The 20,903-nt window shown below is 44.1% G+C and overlaps 1 protein-coding gene across 4 annotated transcripts in view; it reads right to left on the reverse strand.

Moving 5' to 3' along the window:
• The window catches only part of ARHGEF10L (Rho guanine nucleotide exchange factor 10 like), a 224,909-nt gene that overhangs the window by 112,339 nt on the left and 91,667 nt on the right, over positions 1-20,903 (reverse strand). For all 4 annotated transcript variants that reach the window (XM_069078397.1, XM_069078396.1, XM_069078399.1 and 1 more), the window contains one exon: positions 13,218-13,390. In XM_069078397.1, the coding sequence (XP_068934498.1) occupies positions 13,218-13,390 (173 nt within the window). The remainder of the gene's footprint in view (positions 1-13,217; positions 13,391-20,903) is intronic.

Below are 20,903 nucleotides of genomic sequence, written 5' to 3' on the forward strand. Positions count from 1 at the left end.
GATAGGATAGGATAGGATAGGATAGGATAGGATAGGATAGGATAGGAAATAAAGTTTCTTGACATCAAAATCAGCACTCTATGGGTCTCAAATTTTTTTTTCATATTATTCTTTGCCATGGGGAATTAAGACATACTACAGGAGGGTTGCGGGGAGAGAACAAGGGATAGGTTCAAATATGCATTTGTGATTGATGGCACATTTAGAAGAAACTCTAAGCAATACAGCATTTCAGTTTCCTCCTGTCAAAACATCAAGGATCTGTCATTTTGCTGACATAGGAATTTCCAGTGTGGGATTCTCCATCTGCTGACAAAAATTCCAAGTCATCTAGGATGGAAAGGACCATGGACTTAAAACGAGAAGGAATTTTAAAAGTCATAAAGTCCAACTCCTCATTCCCCCTCCAAAAAAAAAGGTAAATGAGGCACAAAAAGTGTTACAAGACTTGCCCAGGGTCACATAGCACCAACTCTTCATTTTTCCAAAAAGGGAAACTGAGGCAAGAGACACCCAGGATCACAGAGTTAATGAGTATCTAAGGTAGGTTTTTCTGAACCCTGGTCTTCCTGTCCCCAAGTCCAACCCAGCATCTACTACTCTGTGATGTCTCTCCAACCATACTTCTATTACCAAAAGGGTTTTTGTAGGAAGAACATTCTGCCAACCTTCAAATATTATCAAAAGATGAGTTATTTTTATTCTTGGGGCCAATACAGGTTTTACTACTCAGTTTTTAAGATCCTGAGATTTTCAGTCAGATGACGATGCCCAGATGGGGCATGATAGAAAGAGACCCAGAGTTAGAATAAGAAAGCCTTGGCTTCAGATCCTGATTCTGCCACTCAGTAGCTGGGTGACCTTGAATAAGTCACTTACCCTGAGCTTCCGCTGCCTTATAAAATTAGGGGACTTAGATGAGATGGTCTCTAATGTCCTACCCAACTCTGAAAAAAATATTCCAAGACTGAATAGGCCATGGAAAAAACAAATGGAGGATGTATTTCTGGGACAAGATACTCAAGGGACAGGAAAACTGCCAATGTGGACCCCTGACACAGAATAAGTGAGGTCCTGCCAGCCCCACCTCATCTAAGAGCCTCACTAGGTACCTCACACAAGCACCAGAAGACTTTTCATCATCCTCTTTTCAGTGAATTTTCCTCCGTTTGAAGGTCCCTATCATTGACAGGGAAATCCACCCTTTTGTAAAGAGAGGACCCTACCATGAGGAACTCCTGCTGGACCCTTTACTGTTCTGTTTTCCTTGGTCCCTTTGGCCCCTGACCTTCAAAGCTCAAAGTCTCCTTTTAGGGGAAATGGAAAGGGCTGGGAGGGACCTTAGAACATGGAATGTCAGAACTAGAAAGGACCTTGAAACAAGGAATGTTAAGAGCTGTGGGGTCCCTTAGAATGTAAAATGTCAGAGCTGGGAGGGCCCTGCTTTAAGGTCCTAACTCCTGAATGACTTTGGGCAAGGTGTTTCATGTTATCGGGGGCTAGAGTTTCCTTATGTCAATAAAAATGAGAGTTGGATACCATTTTTTTAAGCAAGTGGGGTTAAGTAACTTGCTCAAGATTACATGGCCAGTTATTTCTGGGTATGGTGCTAAGTATCTGAGCCCGGATTCGATCCCAGGTCATCCCGACTCTGGGGCCGGTGCTCTTACTCACTACACCACCTGGCCACCCCTAAGCAATTAGGGTTAAGTAACTTGCTCAAAGTTACACAGCCAGGTGTTTCTGGGTGGATGCTAAGTGTCTGAGCCCGGATTCAATCCCAGGTCATCCCGACTCTGGGGCCAGTGCTCTTACTCACTGCCCTACCTGGCCGCCCCTGGAGACCATTTTCTAAGATTCCTTCTGTCTCTTATACTTGCTCTTCTAAGATCCCTCCCACTTCTGATGTTCCATGTTCTAAGGACTCTCCCACTTCTGACATTCTGTGTTCTAAGACGTCTCCCACCTCTGATGTTTCATGTTCTAAGGGCCCTCCCAGCTCTGACATTCTCTCTTTTAACATTCCCCCAGTTCTGACATTACATATTCTAAGGTCCCTCCCAGCTCTGGCATACTCTAGGATTAGAATTAGGGTTAGTGTCCCTCTCGGTTCTAATATTCTATATTCCAAAGGGCCTCCCAGCTCTGACATTTCATGTTCTAAGGGACCCCACAGCTCTGACATTCTATATTCTAAGGGCCCTCCCACCTCTAACATCCTGTGTTCTAAGGCCCCTCCCACCTCTGATATCCTATGTTCTAAGGGCTCTCCTAGCTCTAACATCCTGTGTTCTAAGGGCCCTAACAGCTCTGACATTCTCTAGGATTAGGATTAGGGTTAGTGTCCCTCCCAGCTCTGATATTATCCCTTCTAACAGTCTTTCCAGATCTAACAGAAAACCTGTCACTGACCAACCTTATGGGCTTAGATGACTCATTCCTTTCTCCGGACTCCAATTTTCTCCTTTAAAGGGAGCTCTCAGTCTTTTGAAAATGACACATGCTAGAAAAAAAGTCCAGGAACTTTCAAATGCCAAACAGGGCAATTTCTGTGATTGGTGTTTCAGGATTGAGGAGTTTCCTCAAAATGCAAGGGGAGGAGGGGCAGGTTCTGAAGGGAGGGAAGTAGAGGAGAGCAGGAAAGGCAGGAAGTCCCTGAGCACGGCTGGGGAGGTCTCCTCCCATACCATGGTAGTGCCCAGGGCTTTCAGTTTCCTTCCTAGCAGGTCTCCTGGGCCCCCTCGGCACCCCTTCTCATCCGTGGCCCATCTCCTCCCAACCAGACTAGGGCAATGAAATGTGATGGAAAGAGGGCCAGATACAGGCATCATAGTCCTAAGCCAACTCCCTTACTTTACAGAGGAGGAAACTGAGGCCCACAAAGCCAGGTGCTACTCAGTGTTGCACAGGAAGAATCAGAAGCTAAGTTCTCTGACTATAGATCATGACAGACATAGACAGGTAGAAGGGACTTGTTCTAGATTAAAAGAGAAAATATAAAATAGATATAAACATATTTATAGACAGAACTATTCTAGATCAGAGAACCAGAGCCTGAGAACCGAAAGAAAGCTCAGAGGCCATCTTACAGAAGGGGAAACTGAGGCCCAGAGAGGGAAAGATGCTGCCACAAAGGTCGTCCCACCACCATCACCACCCACTCCCCCCATTCCTATAGCTCTTTAAGATGGATACAGCCCTTTCCTCACAACAACTGTGTGAAGTAGGTTGGGCAAGGATCATTATTAATCTCATTTTACAGATGGGGAAACTGAAGTTCAGAAACATTATGTGACCTGCCTAGGCTCAAATGGCTAGTAAGCGCTGGATGCAGGTCTCCCCAGCTCTGAGTCAGTGCCTCCTGTTCTCTTTGGGGGAACCATATTGGTGGTGTTGGTGTCAGAAAACAGAGCAGGCACCATGGGGAATGTAGACTTTCTCCAGAGCAGCATCACCCTAAATCAGGCCCAGAAGCCTGACCTCCAAGGGATGGGTCCATACACCTCTGAGAAGTTACCCCACTATAAATGAATGTCACACCTGAGACAAAGAAGCAGGACTGGGGGGAGACTGCTGTCCTCTCTCCTACTTTGTTCCTGAGGAAGTCTGTGGAGTAGATACTGTGCCACACCTCCATCCTTTCCCCTATATCTACTCCCCATGGTATCATGGGATCACAGATTTATACCTGGAAGAACCTTAAAAGCTATGTAGTCCAAATCTCTCATTTTACAGACAAGGAGACTGAGGCCCACAAAGGTGCTCAAAGTCACACAGTCACTAAGTGACAAAGGCAGGATTCAAACTCCCAGCCCTTGGACTCCAATCTAGCCCTCCTCCTATGTACTACATGGCCTCTCATGCAAGAAATAAGAGGGTTGGGGGCAGCTAGGTGGTGCAGTGAATAAAGCACCAGCCCTGGAGTCAGGAGGACCTGAGTTCAAATCTGGCCTCAGACATTTGACATACTTACTAGCCGTGTGAGTTTGGGCAAGTCACTTAACTCCAACTACCCTCAAAAAAAAAAAAAAAAAGAAATAAGAGGGCTATTCCAGTGACTAGAGAAGGGGATGAAGCCAACAGGAAGCTGGAATGGTATAGTGGGACAAGCCCTGGCTCTGAAGTCAAGGAATCTGGGTTCAAATCCCAATTCTAACACTGACAACATGTGAGACCTTAGGCAAGTCACAACCTCCCATGAGCCTCACTTTCTCCACTCTTCTAAGAGAAAGGGCTGGACAAGGGAGATGACTCTGAGGTGCCTTTTCTGTATAGCCTAAGAGCTGTGATCCTCTGGCCTGGGTTTGGATCTCAACTCTCCCCCACTGCAAGCAGGGAGGCTTTGGAGAAATCTCTTCCCTGGGTTTCATCTTTCTCATCTATAAAAAATGAGACTGAAGGAGCTCTGTGATCCCAGCCAGCTCAGAAGTCTTCAACCCTAAACAACATCCAGCATTGAGAAGAGTCAAGCAGGCATCACTGTGAGTCAGGAGGCCTTGTATCACACTCCACAGCTGTCCAGTCTTAGCCCTGTGATACTAGTGATAACCATGGAATCTCAGACCCGGCAGGCCATGCGATGTCTTAGACAAGCCTCAGTTTCCTCATCCGTAATCTGAACTACAGGATGCTGAATGTCTCTTCCAGTTGAGAATTCTATAATCCTGTAGAGTGGGGAACTGAGATGGGGCCAAAGTAAAGCCCCCTTCATCCTTAACATCAAACATCCAGAGTCCCATTTACCCAGAACTGGGACAAGGGCAAGGCATCTCTTAGGTGTTACAAGTTTTTAATGTAACACATGCAGCTTGACTTCTCACAAAATAAACCGCTAAGGTGATGGGAAGAAGGATTTTCTGGCATTAAAAATGTTTTCATGCATATATATATATATATATACATACACATATATACACACACATGCATACATACATATATACACATATGTATAGTGTGTACATATATCTATGTGTATGCACATGCATACACACATGCATTTTCTATATGTATCTGTGTATATCTATATATGTGTGTGTGCGTACACATGTAAGTGTGCATCTACAAGGACACATATGCACATATACACATATTTATAAAAAATCACACAATAAAGGATCCATCATCACACACCCCTGTGAATGACCCTTGGTAGCTGCCTACCTAATCTACCTCTAGACTTGGTTCTGGTCCCACCCTCCAAAGCCCTAAAAAAACCTCAAAACATTTCCAGAGGGCAGGGATATAGATCCACAGATTAAATGCAGCACTGCAGTACAGTAGGTAAGAGCACCGGACCTGGAGTCAGGATGACCTGAGTTCAAATCCAACCTCAGACATTTCCTAGCTGTGTGATCCTGAGCAAGTCACTTCATCTCTGCCTACCTTGGTTCCCTCATCTGTAAAATGGGGATAATATCCATTACTTCCCAGAGATTGCAGTGCAGATAAAAAGGGATATTATTTATAAAGGACTTGGCAAACTTATAAATGCCAGCTACAATTAAATATCCACAGCCCTGGGGAGGGCTGATGACCGGTGGGGGACAATACCTTACAATCGTATTTCTGCTTCAGGTCCTGCATGTCTCTCCCCCCAACTCTTAAAGCCAAGATGTCCCTCTTAGTCCTGGCGTATCTCTCCTTTAGCCTAGACAGATCTGGAGAAAGCTGGAGCCCCCAAAGCAGTCAGGCAGGCGGACGGGCAGGCGGGCAGGCAGGCAGCGGGCAGAAGGAAAGCAGGCGGAAGGAGCGGGCGGGAGAGGAAAAACACAAAAACACAAACAAGAGGGAAGAGAAAAGAACCTCAGGTAAAGCAGCAGATGAGAGGCCAGGAGATCCTCAAGGGACCGGGATGTCTGGGGGGCCTGCAGATAGCTGGAGTGTCTCCCTCAGGGAGGCCTGGGGCAATCCACCTATGGATAGCCAGCAGCTGTGGGACCCAAGGGCCTGGGGAGCGAGCTGAACTCATATCCCTCAGGATGACAAGGGGAGGGGATCGGCTTCCCTCACTGCTCATGAGACCTAAGGAAGTCCATGGCAGCGGAAGCCTGGAACTCAGTAGGTCTGACACTCTCTAAATGTTTGCTGAGTGGATGAAATGAGCAAAGGAAAATATGAATGAAAGCAGTGAATGGCTATATGAATGAGGAGTGAATGAAATCTAGAGGGAGTCTGTAACTAATGAATGACATATGGATGGATGGATGAAGGAACTAATTAGTAATGGGCACATGAAAAAATGAAGGATGAGTAAATGAAAATCTGAATGGAACCAGTGACTGATGAATGAATATGTTAGTGAATGGATGGGTGGACAGAAGGATAGATGGATGCATACATGGGAGAATGAATGAGTTAATTAGTAAAGTGAGATAGTAACGTATTCCTCACTCGTCTCATATGATGGCAAGTATCATCAAAATCCCCAGGAGTCATGCAGCCTCCAAATAAAAATGACATTTGGATTTTATTCCTATGCTTATACAACAAAATGAAAGCTGCTTCTGCCTCTCTAGGTCTCATCACTATTCTGAGATGTCAAAAATGAGAAATTGAATGTGATCTATAAGGTTCCTCCCAGATCTGACATTCTCTGTTCTAAGGCCCCTCCCAGCTCTGACATCCTGTGTTCTAAGGGCCCTCCCAACCTTGATATTCTCTGTTCTAAGGACCCTCCCAGCCCTGACATGTTCTGTTCTAATTACCTGTGTTTTATTACTTGTGTCCAGTTACTAATACCAGAACCCTAATAGGGTCTATGTCACAAGTTTGGTCCCCACCCATGGGCCAGTTTGGTCCCCATCCCTTGGGCACAAGACTTACTATTAAATCCCTAATGCCAGTCAGCTGTCTAAAAAAATGCCTTAGCTATAAAGGGAAAGGCCAAGGGAGTACCTCATCCTATGTATCAGAAAAAGATCTCAAAGCATGAATAAGTCCATAATGTCCCTCTTCACAGACAAAAGATAGAATATGACTTGATGTCTGCCTGTTATTTGTAAAAGGAATATACATATATGTATACATATACACACATATGTACTGTGTTTCCCCAATAATAAGACACTGTCTTATTAATTTTTTGGGACAGAAAAACACCAGAGGGCTTATTTTCAGGGGAGGGCTTATTTTAATGAATGTTGACAGCAATTTTAATAAACAGGTAAATGTGAACAAAAAAATTTACCAGCAAGCAAATCACTGGGGAAGAACAGGATGACGCGCTCACTGCTGCAGCTCTGATTGGATGCAGCTCAGAGCGCGGCGTGCAATTTCACCTGAGGGGGGGGGACGGTGCATACAGAAGGTACCGTAATGTAGCGTGTAGCGCAGGGGATCACCTTCACTACAGTAGCAATCTCAATAGGGCTTATTTTCGGGGAGGGCTTATTTTAGAGGAATCTTACACAGTAAGGGGAGGGCTTATTTTCGGGATAGGTCTTATTATCGGGGAAACACGGTATGTATGTACACAAACATATATACATAGTTTATATATAGCCTGTAGTTACATGTAGTTGTATACATTTAGTGGGATATATGTATGTGTGTATACACACGTACATATACATATATTTCCCTCTACTAAACTGAGTCATTTCAACAGGCATTTTATTTAGCCCCATTTATTAAGCATCCTAGACTATGATGATTGGGGTGGAGTGGGGAGAAGAACCAAACTACATGCCAGACACTGTGCTAAGAGCTGTGGACCAAAGAAAAGTTGTTGTTTTTTTTAATTGCCCCTTTCCTCAAGGAGCTTATAGTTAAAACAAGAGAGACAACATCCAAGCCACTATGCACAAACAAGATCTAGGCCAGGTAGACCAGAGAGAACATGCTAGGGAAGGCATTAATATATAGGGGAGTAGGGCTTTTAGTTGGGACCTGAAGGAAGCCAGGAGGCAGAGATGGGCAGGAAGCCAGTGAAATGAGCAAAGGACTGACTCTGTCTTATCTAAAGTCTATGCTTCATTCAGCACTGAACTTGTTGGTTGAATGGAGCTGAAATCTTCAGAGATGAGTCTGTCCCTTTCTGGTTTTGCTCACTGTGGGCTATCTATTGATCTCCCCTTACCTGGGATTCCATACAAAAGAAGCTGTACTAGATGGAATGAATCTCCCAACACATCCAGAGCTGGAGTAGCCGCCAACTTCTGTGACAGTTTCATGGTGTCCCCAGGGTGTAACCCTAATTCCCAAGGGAAAAGCAGGGGCCCCAGCACACAGAAGAAAGAGAGTGATATCCCAGTTCTGCTACTCACCTAAGCACCCTTGGGGGTGTAGCTTACCCTCTCCAGGTTCCAGTTTCTTCTTTTTTTAAAATAAGGATCAGAGATAGAGAGCTAGAAGGGACCTTGGAGGAAGTGGCCTCGCCTCCTCTACATACAGACTTTACAGTTGAGAAAAGTCAGGCTGAGGAAATTTAAGTGATTTCCCTAGGGTCACACAGAGAATGGGGGTGGGGAGAGGAGAGGGGGAAGTTGGACTAATCTTCCAGGAGATGTCTTTTCTATAATGCAGGACACACAACGAACAGCCAAGCAGGACACAGGGGTCAAGGCATGCAGCAGCTCCATTGGCCAAGCTCATTTCATGCAGCAAGGGATCTCAAAGCACCAAATGGTAGAGCCCCACTCTGCAAACTATCCATAGTCCCTGGGAGACTGTTTTTCCAGTGAGCAGATGTAAGACATCCCAGGGTCAGAAAAACAGACTGTGGTTTCAGGGAAGATGTAGGATTTGCAGTCACCTTTGTATATGACAAAGGACACTTAGTTTGCCAGCTGAGAGATTCCAAACCCTCCCCCAGACACCCACCACCATCGAGTGAATGAATACAGAGCTTTGGTCATTTGGGCACCGAGTGGTAGAGAAACAAACACAGCCTAAGGCCCTCAGGCCTGAACTCCTAAAAGGTTGAAAAGACCAAGAGACCCCCACATTCCAAATCCAGTGTCTTCATGCCAATTCATTGGTTAGGAAAGAGGAAGGTCACCCTTCATGGAGGAGGCAGGAGAGAATGGACCAGGTAACAGCTAGAGGAATAGGAAAAGACCTGGGATTTACTCCAAGCAGAAGGACCAACAAGATACTGCTGTTCCAAAGAAATGGGCAGGCCCCTCCAGAACAGTTGTGTCTGCTGGCCTCTGAGCACCCATTTCTGACACCCTTCCCCTCCAACTTCAATGTCCTCCTGCCTCCCCCTTGACAACCTATATCCAAGTTTATCAATGCCCTCCTCCAGAAGTCCCCTTAGATGAGCCCACCCACATATCACAGTAATGCTGCTTTTCCTCCCCAATTCCAGCAACTACTCACATGTTAAATTTTGTTTGTTTGGGGCATAAATTGAAATTCTGGCACTCTCACTCCTCCAGTCTGACTACTGACCTATCTGGCTTTCTTTAAGTCCCAAGTAAATCCCACCTTCTACAGGAAGCTTCCCCCAACCCTTGTTAATTCTAGTGCTTTCCCTCTGTTTATTATTTCCTATTGTTCCTGTACATAGCTTGCTTTATATATATTTGTTTGCATTTTGTTTCCCTGCCCCCATTAGATTGTAAGCTCCTTGAGGGCAGGCATCATCTTCTGCCTCTTTTTGTATCCCCAGGGCTTAGTACAGTACCTGGCACATAGAACATACTTAATAAATGTTTATTGAATTGTATGGACTTGGGCAAGTAAGTCACTGCCTGCCTCCAAGCCTCAATGTCTTCCTCAGCAAAATGATGGGATCAGGCTAGAAGGTCTCTTTGGTCTCAGCTCTAAATCTTGGCATCTCTTCTTCTTGAGACACTGAGAATCTTGAAGGCTGAGACCAAATGTTGTACTGTTGTGAATTTGCAGTCAAGAAGTTGTTGTTGTTCAATCATGTCTTACTGACTTGGATTAAGATCCCACCTCTGACACCAACTAGCTTACGTGACACCATGGACAAGCCACATCTGCTCTCTGAGCCTAGATTTAGTTATCTAAAATGGAGCTAATCATATCTATGGGACCCACCTCCTAGGGCTATGGAGGCCTGGATTCAGCCCTAGGCATTAAAATTCCCTAGAACATTTCTAGAGGTAGGTAACTGGAATACTGAGAGGCCCAGAGACAAAGCTAAAAAAAGGATTCTTTGAAGACCCTGGGGGTGGTTAGCCTAGAGAATGGAAGACCTGGTTAGGGTTGGTTGGGAGATCAAGAGAGGGGGCATCATTGTTTCCAAGGATTTAAAGGCTGTCATTGGACAAAGGGACACTAGAATAATAACTAGAGTTATTTTGCTCATTCCTAGAAGGCAGAACAAGGATCAATGGCAGAACAGAATGGGACATTGGAAAGGGCTTAGAATTCAAGAGTTAGAGGACCTGGGTTCAGATCTCACCCGTACCATTTACTGCATCATCTTAGACAAGTCCCTCAACCTCCCTTGGGTTTTTTTTTTCTTCATCCATAAAATGAGGGGACTGGACAGGATGGCTTTCAAGTCCTCTAGACAAGAGATACTCTGAGGGACTGGGAGGAGGGTGGACCTAAGGACAGCTATATATCTCCATCAGTGATCTATATCTGACTTACTGGGAGGGAAGTCTATAATCACTAAATTTCATTTAGGGGTAATGAATCAATAGAACATTTCAAGAAAAGTTATGACCCTTACTGGAGAGGGTTCTTCATTGGGGATGAGTTGGGCTAACTGTCTCCTGAGGTCCCTAGGCTCCAATGACTATTTCTTCAGTACTTATAACTCCTAGTTACAAGTTCAGAACATATGGGAAAGGAACAGGTATGGAAATTGGGGCTTCACTGATACAGGCAACTTCCAGATAAGAAGACTCACCCCACTAGAGCAAGATGGCATCTTCTCTCCAATTTATCATCTTAGAGAGCTACCAAGAGCATGAACAGTTAGGAGACTTGCCCGGTCTCATAGCCAGTATGAGTCTAAGACAGGGTTTGAACCCTCAGGATCAAGGAGGTGCTTAATAAATAATTTCTTCACTGAGGCAGAAAAGTCACTTTCATTACAATAGACCCGGAGGGTCACAAGGTTGGGGGGAAGGCAGCAAGCAATGGGACCAATGTGATTGAATTAAGCCTTACTCTAAGAGAAGTTGACTGAGGCAAGGATTGAGTCCCAGGAGACAGCTTCCAAAAATCCAAGGATGCTCAACTTTTGGGGGATGAGGGGCTATTTTTCAACTATAGAGAAGGGGGTGTAGAGACAGGAACTAGTTTGAAAATAATGGTGGTATTAAGGACAAAGGAAAGGGTTCCAATCTCACTCTGTGTCTGACTAGCTGAGAGGCAAGTGAAGCACATACATAAAGAGTACTGGACCCAGAGGCAAGAAGACCTCGGTTCAAATCCTGCCTCTGATACTTACTAGCTTGGTGACCCAGGCCAATGTCCCGTCCTGTGGGACCAAGTTATTTGTGGGGCCGAGGAGGACCCAGCCTGCAAAGGAATGGGTGGGAAAGAAGGAGAGAGACCAAGCGAGTTTGTTTTAAGGTCTGATGAAGAGAGAGCTTTAATGCTGGTAAACAGGACTTATATACTCTTTGAAGAAGTGGGCGGGGAGAGGGATTCTTGTAAACAACTGTTGAAACATTTTGTGGTTAGAACACCTGGTGCCGAAACACTCTGTGGTCAGCAGATTGTGGCATGGTACTCGGGGGTGTGGCCTTCCTACAGGGGGAAGGGTACTTGGCCCTAAGGCCTTGGTTGCTTTTAAAAAGATAGGAAACACTTAAACAAAAGACCAGTGAAAGGCCCATCTTAGGCTATGGGGCTGATGTCCACGGCCAAGACCTATAATGGCAGAGCCCCTGTCTTAGGCTATGCGGGTTGCCCCCGTCTCTAGCATCTAAGTGGCAGACCCCCTGTCTTAGGCTATGCGGGTTGCCCCCGCCCCTGGCAGGCCAAGTCACTTATAATCTCATAAACCTTCGTTTTGGGTTTTTTTTTAAATGAGGGGGTTGGATTAGTTGGTTCCTTCAATCTCTAAATTCCATGCAGGACCTTGTACAAATGCTGCCCTACTCCGGACTTCAATTTTCTCATAAATAAAATGATGGGGTTGGCTTCAATGATTCCTCCCAACATCCCCCCACTCACTTTTGATCTCACGATTTAAGTTGACTGGGCACATCCTGGATATGACCATGACAGGCTCTAGAATGGGAAAGGTCTTGAGAGGTCATGATTAGATGACCCTTTCATTGGACTAGCAGCCCCTTATTTTGTAGCTGAGGAAACAGAGCAGCAAAATTTATTGGGGGGAAACCCTTGCCCTAGAGAGGAGACAATACAGGACAGCAGAAAGAATACTAGGTCTGGCATCAGATGTCCTGGGTTCAAATCTTGCCTCTCTTCTTGCTTGTTGCCTGTATGACCTTAGGTAAGCTGCTTAACATCTTTTACTCCATTTCCTCTTCTATAAATTGAAGGAGCTGAATTCCCTGATCTCTAAAGTTCCCTCCAATTATGCAGCCTCTGAGGCTACACTCTCTAATGTCCTTTCCACCTCTGAGATCCTGTGGTCAATAGGGCTGACTTTTTTTACTGCTCAGTTGCTCTCCAGCTGTTTCTGACTCTTCATGATCCCATTTAGGGTTTTCTTGACAAAAATACTGGAGTGGTTTGCCATTTCCTTCTTCAACTCATTTTACAGATGAGGAAAGTGAAGCAAACTGCATTAAGTGACTTACCCAGGGTCACCCAGCTAGTGAGTGTCTGAGGCCAGATTTGAACTCAAGTTTTCCTGTCTCCAGGCCCAGTGCTCTATTCACTGTTCCACCCAGCTACCCAAAAGGGCTGACCTAGGAGAAGGTTAAGGCAGGGTATGCACCCATGCCTCCCACACACTCCATACTTTTCCTACCAAACTGGCAGCTTGGGGGCCTTGGACACAGTCCCCACACCAATTCTGCCATTATACCTGGAAGGGCCATGTCAATCTATTTCCCAAAGGCCTCACTTACCATCCAAGTCACTTTGCCCCAACTCCCTTCAGTGAGTGCTTTTTCTCTCTATTTGAATATAAATTGCTTAAAGTCTAAGATTGTCTTTCTTTTTCTATTTGCATTTCCATTGTTTAGCATAACATAAGCCTTTAATAAACTTAAAAGCCTTTTCATTCCTTCACTCATTATTTCACATAAGTTCCTGCTCTTTCTTGGCCCAGCCCCAACCTCCCTTCATGCCCTCCATGCCACTTGACCTACCTTGGGCTGGAAAGACACCCGGTGCTTGGTGGGCTCCACTTCTGGTTTAACCTCTTCCTCTCCGGAGTCTTCACTGTAGCTCTCAAACTCACTGGAACTCCAGCCTAGGTCTTCTGAATCCCTCGGGCCCCCTTCTCGGTGGACATTCTCGTAAATCAGGCTCCTCTCTGACCCTGAACACCAACAGAGGATGAACAAGGGCTGAATATAGCTGGAGAGCGTAAGGGTTTGGGAATCTTGCAGGGGGGCGGGGGGCACCTAAAACCAGGAATTTTCACAGATTGGCAGATTATTCATTAGAAGTGAAAGGCTCCAGAGGCAGAGGGGTTCACCAAGCCGTCTAGTTTAATCTAATCCCCTCACTTTACAGATGGGAAAACTAAGGACAAGAGAAGTTATGACTTATCCAAGATAACAAAGATAGTGTCAGAGTAGGATCTGAAGCCAGACTTTGGAGTCAATTCTCTCTCTACTGCACCTAACTTCCTCCCTGCCCCACCCCCGTTTCTGAAATGAGCACATTGAGGTGCAAAGAAATGAAGAATCCTCTCCCTGAGTTCAAATCTGGCCTCAGACACTTACTAGCTGTGTGACCCTAGGCAAGTCACTTCCCCCTGTTTGCCTCAGTTTCCTCATGTATAAAATTAGCTGGAGAAGGAAATGACAAATCACTCCAGTATCCCTGCCAAGAAAAACCTAAATGGGATCATGAAGTCATGACTGAAAAACAACAGAGACCAGATAGTCACCTGCTGACCCTAAGACCAACCTCTCCCCCCAAACACAGTCATATATTTATTTTCAAATGAGATAATATTTGTAAAGCACTTAGCACAGTGTTTGGCCCATAGTAAGCGCTATATAAATGTTTATCATCATTATTATTTTACTAAAAGCATTTGAGCACACACTTGACCATATGGATGTCCCCAGTAGGGGGAGCTCCCACCCCAATATCCTCAAGCCCATATTCCCCCAAGGCAAGGATTCTGAATGAGACCCACTTGCCCAGTCAGTTCTTTTCATTGAGAGATCCCCCTACGGAGGGAGCAAGGCAGAAAGAGGGAACACTAGAGAGGACGAATACCCACAAACACCCATGAAGATGAAGAAGGGGACGTCCCCTTCCCACGACTCTCCCCACCCCTACCGACCAGGGAATTATAATATCATAAGATCCAAAATCTTAACAAACATATAGTCTAACAGGACCATTCTACAGGTAAGGAAACTGAGGCCCGGAGAGACCAAGGGATTTTCCCCAAAGTCATGGGATAAGTTAGTGACAGAGCTAGAAAGGACCTTAGAACACAGAATGGTAGAACTTGGGTATCATTTAGTCCAGACTTCAAATTTTACAGATAAAGAAACATGTCTAGGGGAAGTGGCTTCTCTAATATCACACAGCAAGTTAGGGGCAAAGCCAAGACTAGAAATTGGGCCCCTGATTTCTAAGCATTCTTTCTACCATACACCCTTCAAGGCCCAGATAAAATTGCACCTTCTACAGGTAGCCTTTCTCAATCCCCCTTAATTCTAGTACCTGCCTCTGTTAATTCTAATATATCCCCTCCATATTTCCCTTGTACATAGTGGTTTACATGTTGTCTCCCCCATTAGACTGTAAATTCCTCAAGGACAGAGATTCTTTTACCTTTCTTTTGTATTTCTAGCGCTTAGGAGATAGTAGGTTCTTAATAAATGTTTATTGACTGATCAGCTCAAATTTCCAGGAAAAAGGGCTTTAGGTCAGTTGATTTGATGGAAAAAATAACAGTGGTGAGCACCTGCTTACACCCAGAGCCATTTCTTGCTTCATTTCTTTTGCAGGCATTTGAAAAAGGACAAGTTGATCACTAAGAGCTAGCATGGGTTCTGTCCAGGACAGGGGATACCAGACTCACTTCGTTTCCTTTTTGGACTGACAAAGGCATGGGATTATAGATCTAGAGCTTTGAGGTACCTTAGAGCCCATCTATCTAGTCCAATATCCCTCATTTTACAAAAGAACTGAGGCCTAGAGGTCAAGGTCACCCTAGTAGTATCAGAGCTGGGATCTGATGATGCCCAGCTCCTCTACTTTCTAATACAGCACTCGTTACATTTTGTGGCTAGGTGGCAAAATAGATAGAGCCCCGAATTCAGTCAGGAAGACCTGAGTTCAAACCCTGCCTCAGACACTTACTGACTGCGTGACCCCGCAAGTCATTTCGCCTCAGTCTGCATCAGTCTCCTCATGTGTAAAATGGAGATAACAATAATAGTGTCTACCTCTTCTCAGGGCTGTTGTGAGAATCAAATGAGGTAATATTTTTTAAACATTTTACAAACTTTAAAGTGCAATATAATTATTAATTACTATTATTACTATCCTGCCTCTGCAGAGTTTACCAAGAACTTTTAGCAAAGAATTTCACAAAGTCTATCATAGACTATTCTGGTGGGTAAGATGGAGAAATAGGGTCTAGAAAAAGAAGACAGGTTAGATTCAGGAATGGTGAAAGGGCAGGGCCCACAGTTTGGTCACTAATCTATTGATGTCAGTTTGGAGGGAGGGCTCCAGTGAAGTGTCCCAAAGAGCTCTCCTTGGATTATTGTGCATAATGACTTAAGGGATGTTGACTATATTTATGAATGATGAAAACTGGGTAAAAGCAATAGCAATGCCCACTGACTACCTAGACAACAGGTGGAAGATCCAGAAACACTGCAGAAGGCTTAAATATGAAGCCAAATCAGGAAGGAAGGAAGGAAGGAAGGAAGGAAGGAAGGAAGGAAGGAAGGAAGGAAGGAAGTCAAATCCTGACTCTACTCCTTATTACCTATGTGACCTTGAGCAAATCATCTCCCCTCTCTGGTCCTCAGTTTTCTGATCTATAAAATGGGGCTATTGGACTAGGATACTTCCAAGGTCCCTCCCAGCTCTAAATCCTATGACCCTATTTGATGACAGGACGGAAAGGGGAAGGAAGGCACATTTCTATATCCCTTACTATGAGCTAAGCACTTTATAATTATTATTTCATTTGATCCTCAGCACAGCCCTGGGAGGGAGGAGTTACCATTATCATCCCTATTTTACATTTGAGCAAACTGAGACAAACAGAGGTTAAGTGCTTTTTCTGGGGTCACAGCTAGTAAGTGTCTGAAGCCAGACTTGAACTCAGGTCTTCCTAACTCCAGGCCCAGAACCCAGGACTTCAAGGCTTTTGTTGTTTCTTTAAAAATAAGGAGAGTAAATTTATTAAGCCTATAGAATTAAAATATAGCTTGAACAAACTAAGGGCATTTTAGCTCACAGTTATGCAAATGATTATTCATCAAAATGGGAATTCGTTCATTCAGAGGGCTTCATATTTTACCTTTAATGAATCCCAAAGATGAATCATTTACCTGGCCATTGCCATCTGACCATAGGAAGAACCCTGGGCCTTGCCATCCTCCCTATGAGTAAACCTTACTGACCAGCAGGCCCTTCCAACTGCCCAGGACTGAACCCTCCAGTACGTGTGGCCTCCTCCCTTTAGAATGGGAGCTCATCAGGAGTGGGGACACCTTGATTTTCCATTTGCACCCCAGCCCATAGCACACTAAAGTTAGCATCTAATGAATGTATATTTCATTCATTCATATTCCTGGTAGGATGTATAAGTGATACATACATGCATGCATACATACATACATATTATATATGCATATATGTGTATTATATGTGTATTGTATACATTCTATATATGTATGTGATATATATACATCCACATATATCACAGAGAGAGAAGAGGAAAGAAGAGAGAGAAGAGAAGAAGAGAGGAGAGGAGAGGAGGAGAGGAAGAGGAGGAAGAGGAGGAGGAGGAGGAGGAGGGGAGAAAGAGATCAGAGACAAACATGATATGCAGGCAGAGAGAAGATACTGGAAACCCCAAATATGATAGTGTCTCTGAGAAGCCTGGAAGATTCAATCAAAAAATCTTTACTCAGGTCTCAATAACCCTTTTCCCAGCACCTCAATATTAAAGCCCTGCCTGTCCATCCCAGAGGGCTCCAAGGTAGAGGGGTTCTGTCTAACATGACCAGCAGCCACACCTTCTCTTCCCAGCCTTCCACTAGCCCTGCCTAGATGGGCAGCCTTCAACTCCCTTCTGATCCAGAAAGGAAAAACAGATGGTCAGCCTCAGAATGGGCCCCTCCCCAGACCCCACCTCCCATCTAAGAAGAAGAGAGGCTGTGTCAGCAGAAAAAAAAATCAGTAATTTAATTAAGCTTCAATGGCAGCCCAGCCTGGTGAGGAGGAGAAAGTTTTAATCAAAATATAATAACAAAAGGTCACACAGTGACCTTTTAGGCAAAGTCACTGGTTTTTAGAATCATTCACCCTCCCCCTCCCACCTCCTAATCCCAGGCTTCCCAGCTCTTTGTTTGTACCTTTGAGGCCCAAACTAGTGATGGTCTGGTGATTTCATGAGGGTTACAGGGGTAGAGGGAGAGCATCACATTTCCCTACTACACTGTGAACTCCGTTCAATTCAATCCAAGCTTTATTAACTGCTTACTATGTTCAAGGCTCCTGGGGATTATTTCTCAGCTAAATTTCAAATCGCTTCTCAGATATTAGAACAATCTGCCTGGGCCTGTCGCTTAAAGATACCTTCTTTCTGTTCTATGTGTATCATGTATGTAATGTACCTATCTGTTTACATGTTGTCTCCTCCATTAGAGTGTAAGCTCCCTGAGGGCAGGATCTGGTTTTATATGTATGCCTCCTGCCTTCTGATGCCATAAAATAACTTTTATATTTATATACATGTATATGTATTTTTATATTTATACATACATATGCATGAATGTATATATATACATTATTTATAATATAGATTTATACTGTATATGTTCTCTATATTCCTGTGTGTATGTGTACATACACACATACATATGAGTGTATATAAATATAGTTATAAATATATGTGGAGGGGGGTTCCCCGGTAGAATATAAGTTCCTTGAGGGTAGGGAGTGGCTAGCTTAAATGCTTGTTAATTGATTGATAGGCTCATTAAAAAAGCATAAATATATATATATATACACACATATGTATATATACATGAGTATATATACATACATGTTAACTAGCTATATGGGGATATTAATCCCTGAAGTTCCTGTAGGTTCATTGTGAGCTTCAAATACTAGCTTGCACTGTCCTTTGCCTGCCTTATTTCACCATAGAAATGGAACCTTTTGTTATTACATTTTGTTGTTCAATCATTTTCAGTCGTGTCAGACTCTTCGTGACTCCATTTGGGGTTTTTTTGGCAGATACTGGAGTGATTTGCCATTTCCTTCTCCTGATCATTTTATAGATGAGGAAACTGAGGCAAACAGTTTAGTGACTTGCCCAGGGTCACACAGCCAGTAAGTGCCTGAGGACAGATTTGAACTCAGGAAGATGAGTTCTCCTGACTCCAGGTCCAGCACACTATCCACTATGGCGCCACCTAGCTGCCCTGTTATCGCACATGGCTCCCAATTTTGTGATTGGTCAATTGTCACCATCAGGCATATAGAAGAGTATTTTTATTTGCTTTATTTATAACCCACAGGTACCTTCCAGATGAGAGGTGTCAAACTCAAGGTTCAGCTGCAAGCCTTAAGTAGGGGCCGAACCAGATTAAAAAGTAATTGTAAAATGTTTAACAAAATAAAAATACAATTCAACATAGATATTTTTAATTTGTGGTTTTCTAAGTCAAGGACCCATTTTCATTTGAGTTTGACACCACTTTGATCACTGAGTTCAAATAATTTCATTTTACAAAGGAGGAAACCTAGGTTGTAAGAGGGGAAGTGATTTGGCCAACATGACCCAATTAGTAAGTGGGAGAGTTAGGATTCAAACCCTGGTCTTACCCTCCAAGTTTACATATATGGAGTTAAAAATGCAAACTTCAACACAGTCAAAAAACACATAGGCCTGGTATTTAACCAGGAGCCCAATGCTCATCTCTGAAAATGTCCAACAGAGAGTAGAGAGTAATAATAATCATTATCATGAATAAGCTGATAATTATCATTAGAGCTCACATGTAAAAGTTTTTGAGTTTACAAAATACCGTTTTTTCCCCCTAGATCTGTGGTTTCAGTGGTAGAGGAATTACTTGTGAATAAATTCCTTCCACCAAGGCATGTCAGTCAAAGTCAGTCAATGTTTTTATTAAGCACCTACTGTATGCCAAGCAGAGTACTAAGCATTGGGCATCCAAACCCAGGAACAAAAACCTTCCTGGGCTCATAGAGTTCCGCCTAATAGAGGAGGCCACATGCAAACAGCTGTGTATGAACAGGTGTGGATCAGGAAAAGGCACAGTATTGATGGGGGTCAAGAAAGATTTCTTGTGGATGGGATTTTAGCTTGGACTTGAAGGGAGTCTTAGAGGGGTGCCTGGAGCACTGGAAGGTTCAATGACCTACTCAGGGTCACACAGCCAGTGTGTTCCAGAGACAGGACTCAAACCCAGATCCTCATGACTCTGAGGCTGGCCTTCAGTCTACTCCTCTGGGTTACCTCTCTATGAAGCAATTTCCTTACAACAACCCAGTGAGCTGTGTCTCATGTCTCTGGCAGATGTCAATGCTAGAAACTAAACCCGAGTCTCCCAGATCCCTCTTTATAGGCTCTTCTCAGGTATAGCCTCTAAAAGAACAGCTTAGACACTGGGCTTACAAGACCATCAACTAACTGTTTGATGACTGACCAACAGACCTTTGCATTCCCAGGGACAGTTTGGGAAAAACAAGTCTTAGGTCAGGGGCATTTGCCCTTTTGGGTGTCACAGACCCCTCTAGCATGCTGGTGAAGCCACAGACCCCCTCGAAGAGCAATAAATAAAATACACAAGATCACAAAGGAAACCAATTATAATGAAATTCAATTATCAATCTTTTTTAAGCCAGTTTGCGGACTTCAGGTTAGGAATCTCTGTTCTAGGTCCTGAAAGGACTCACAGCTTTCTCTCTTTTATGTCTCATAGGGATAGAAAGGAGAACACACAGACAGCAGCTGGGACTTGGGGTCAGGAGCCCTGGGTTGGAATCCCAGCTCGGTTACTGACTGTGAATCTAGACAAGTCGTTTCATCCTGTAGGTATCTTTTCCCCTCTGTGAAATGACAGGGTGGGTCAGATGGAGTGAGGTTTATCCTATCTATCTATGACAGTCTATGCTCTGGCCTACCTCCTAGAGCAGACTGCTTTCTCAGGTTCTTCTCAGACCTTACATCCTCTGTTCTAAAGGTCCACCCAGTCCTGACATTCTGTGTTCTATGGACCCTTCCAGTTCTACCATTCTCTGTTCTAAAATCCACACACAAACACACCCCCGGTCCCCCAGCTCTGACATCCTATGTTCCAAGGGCCCTGACAGGGTGGAGGGGAACAAGGGAGGGATAGAATTTGAAACTCAAAACTTTTTTTAAAATGTGAAAAAATTGTTTCAACATGTAATTGAGGACAAAAAATATTATGTGTTAAACTTTTTTAAAAGTTTGCTTTCACTTTCAAAAAAATAACAAAGCCCCTCCCAGCTCTGAAATTCTATGTTCTAAGCCCCTCCCAGTTCTGACCTTCTCTGTTCTAAGGCCCCTCCCATTTCTAACATTCTCTGTTCTAAGGGCCTCCCAGTCCTGACATTTCATG

This window comes from Petaurus breviceps, unplaced genomic scaffold (assembly GCF_028583685.1).
Source record: "Petaurus breviceps papuanus isolate PSGF00001 unplaced genomic scaffold, PetGlider_PUasm1.0 91041, whole genome shotgun sequence".
Lineage (NCBI taxonomy): Eukaryota > Metazoa > Chordata > Mammalia > Diprotodontia > Petauridae > Petaurus > Petaurus breviceps.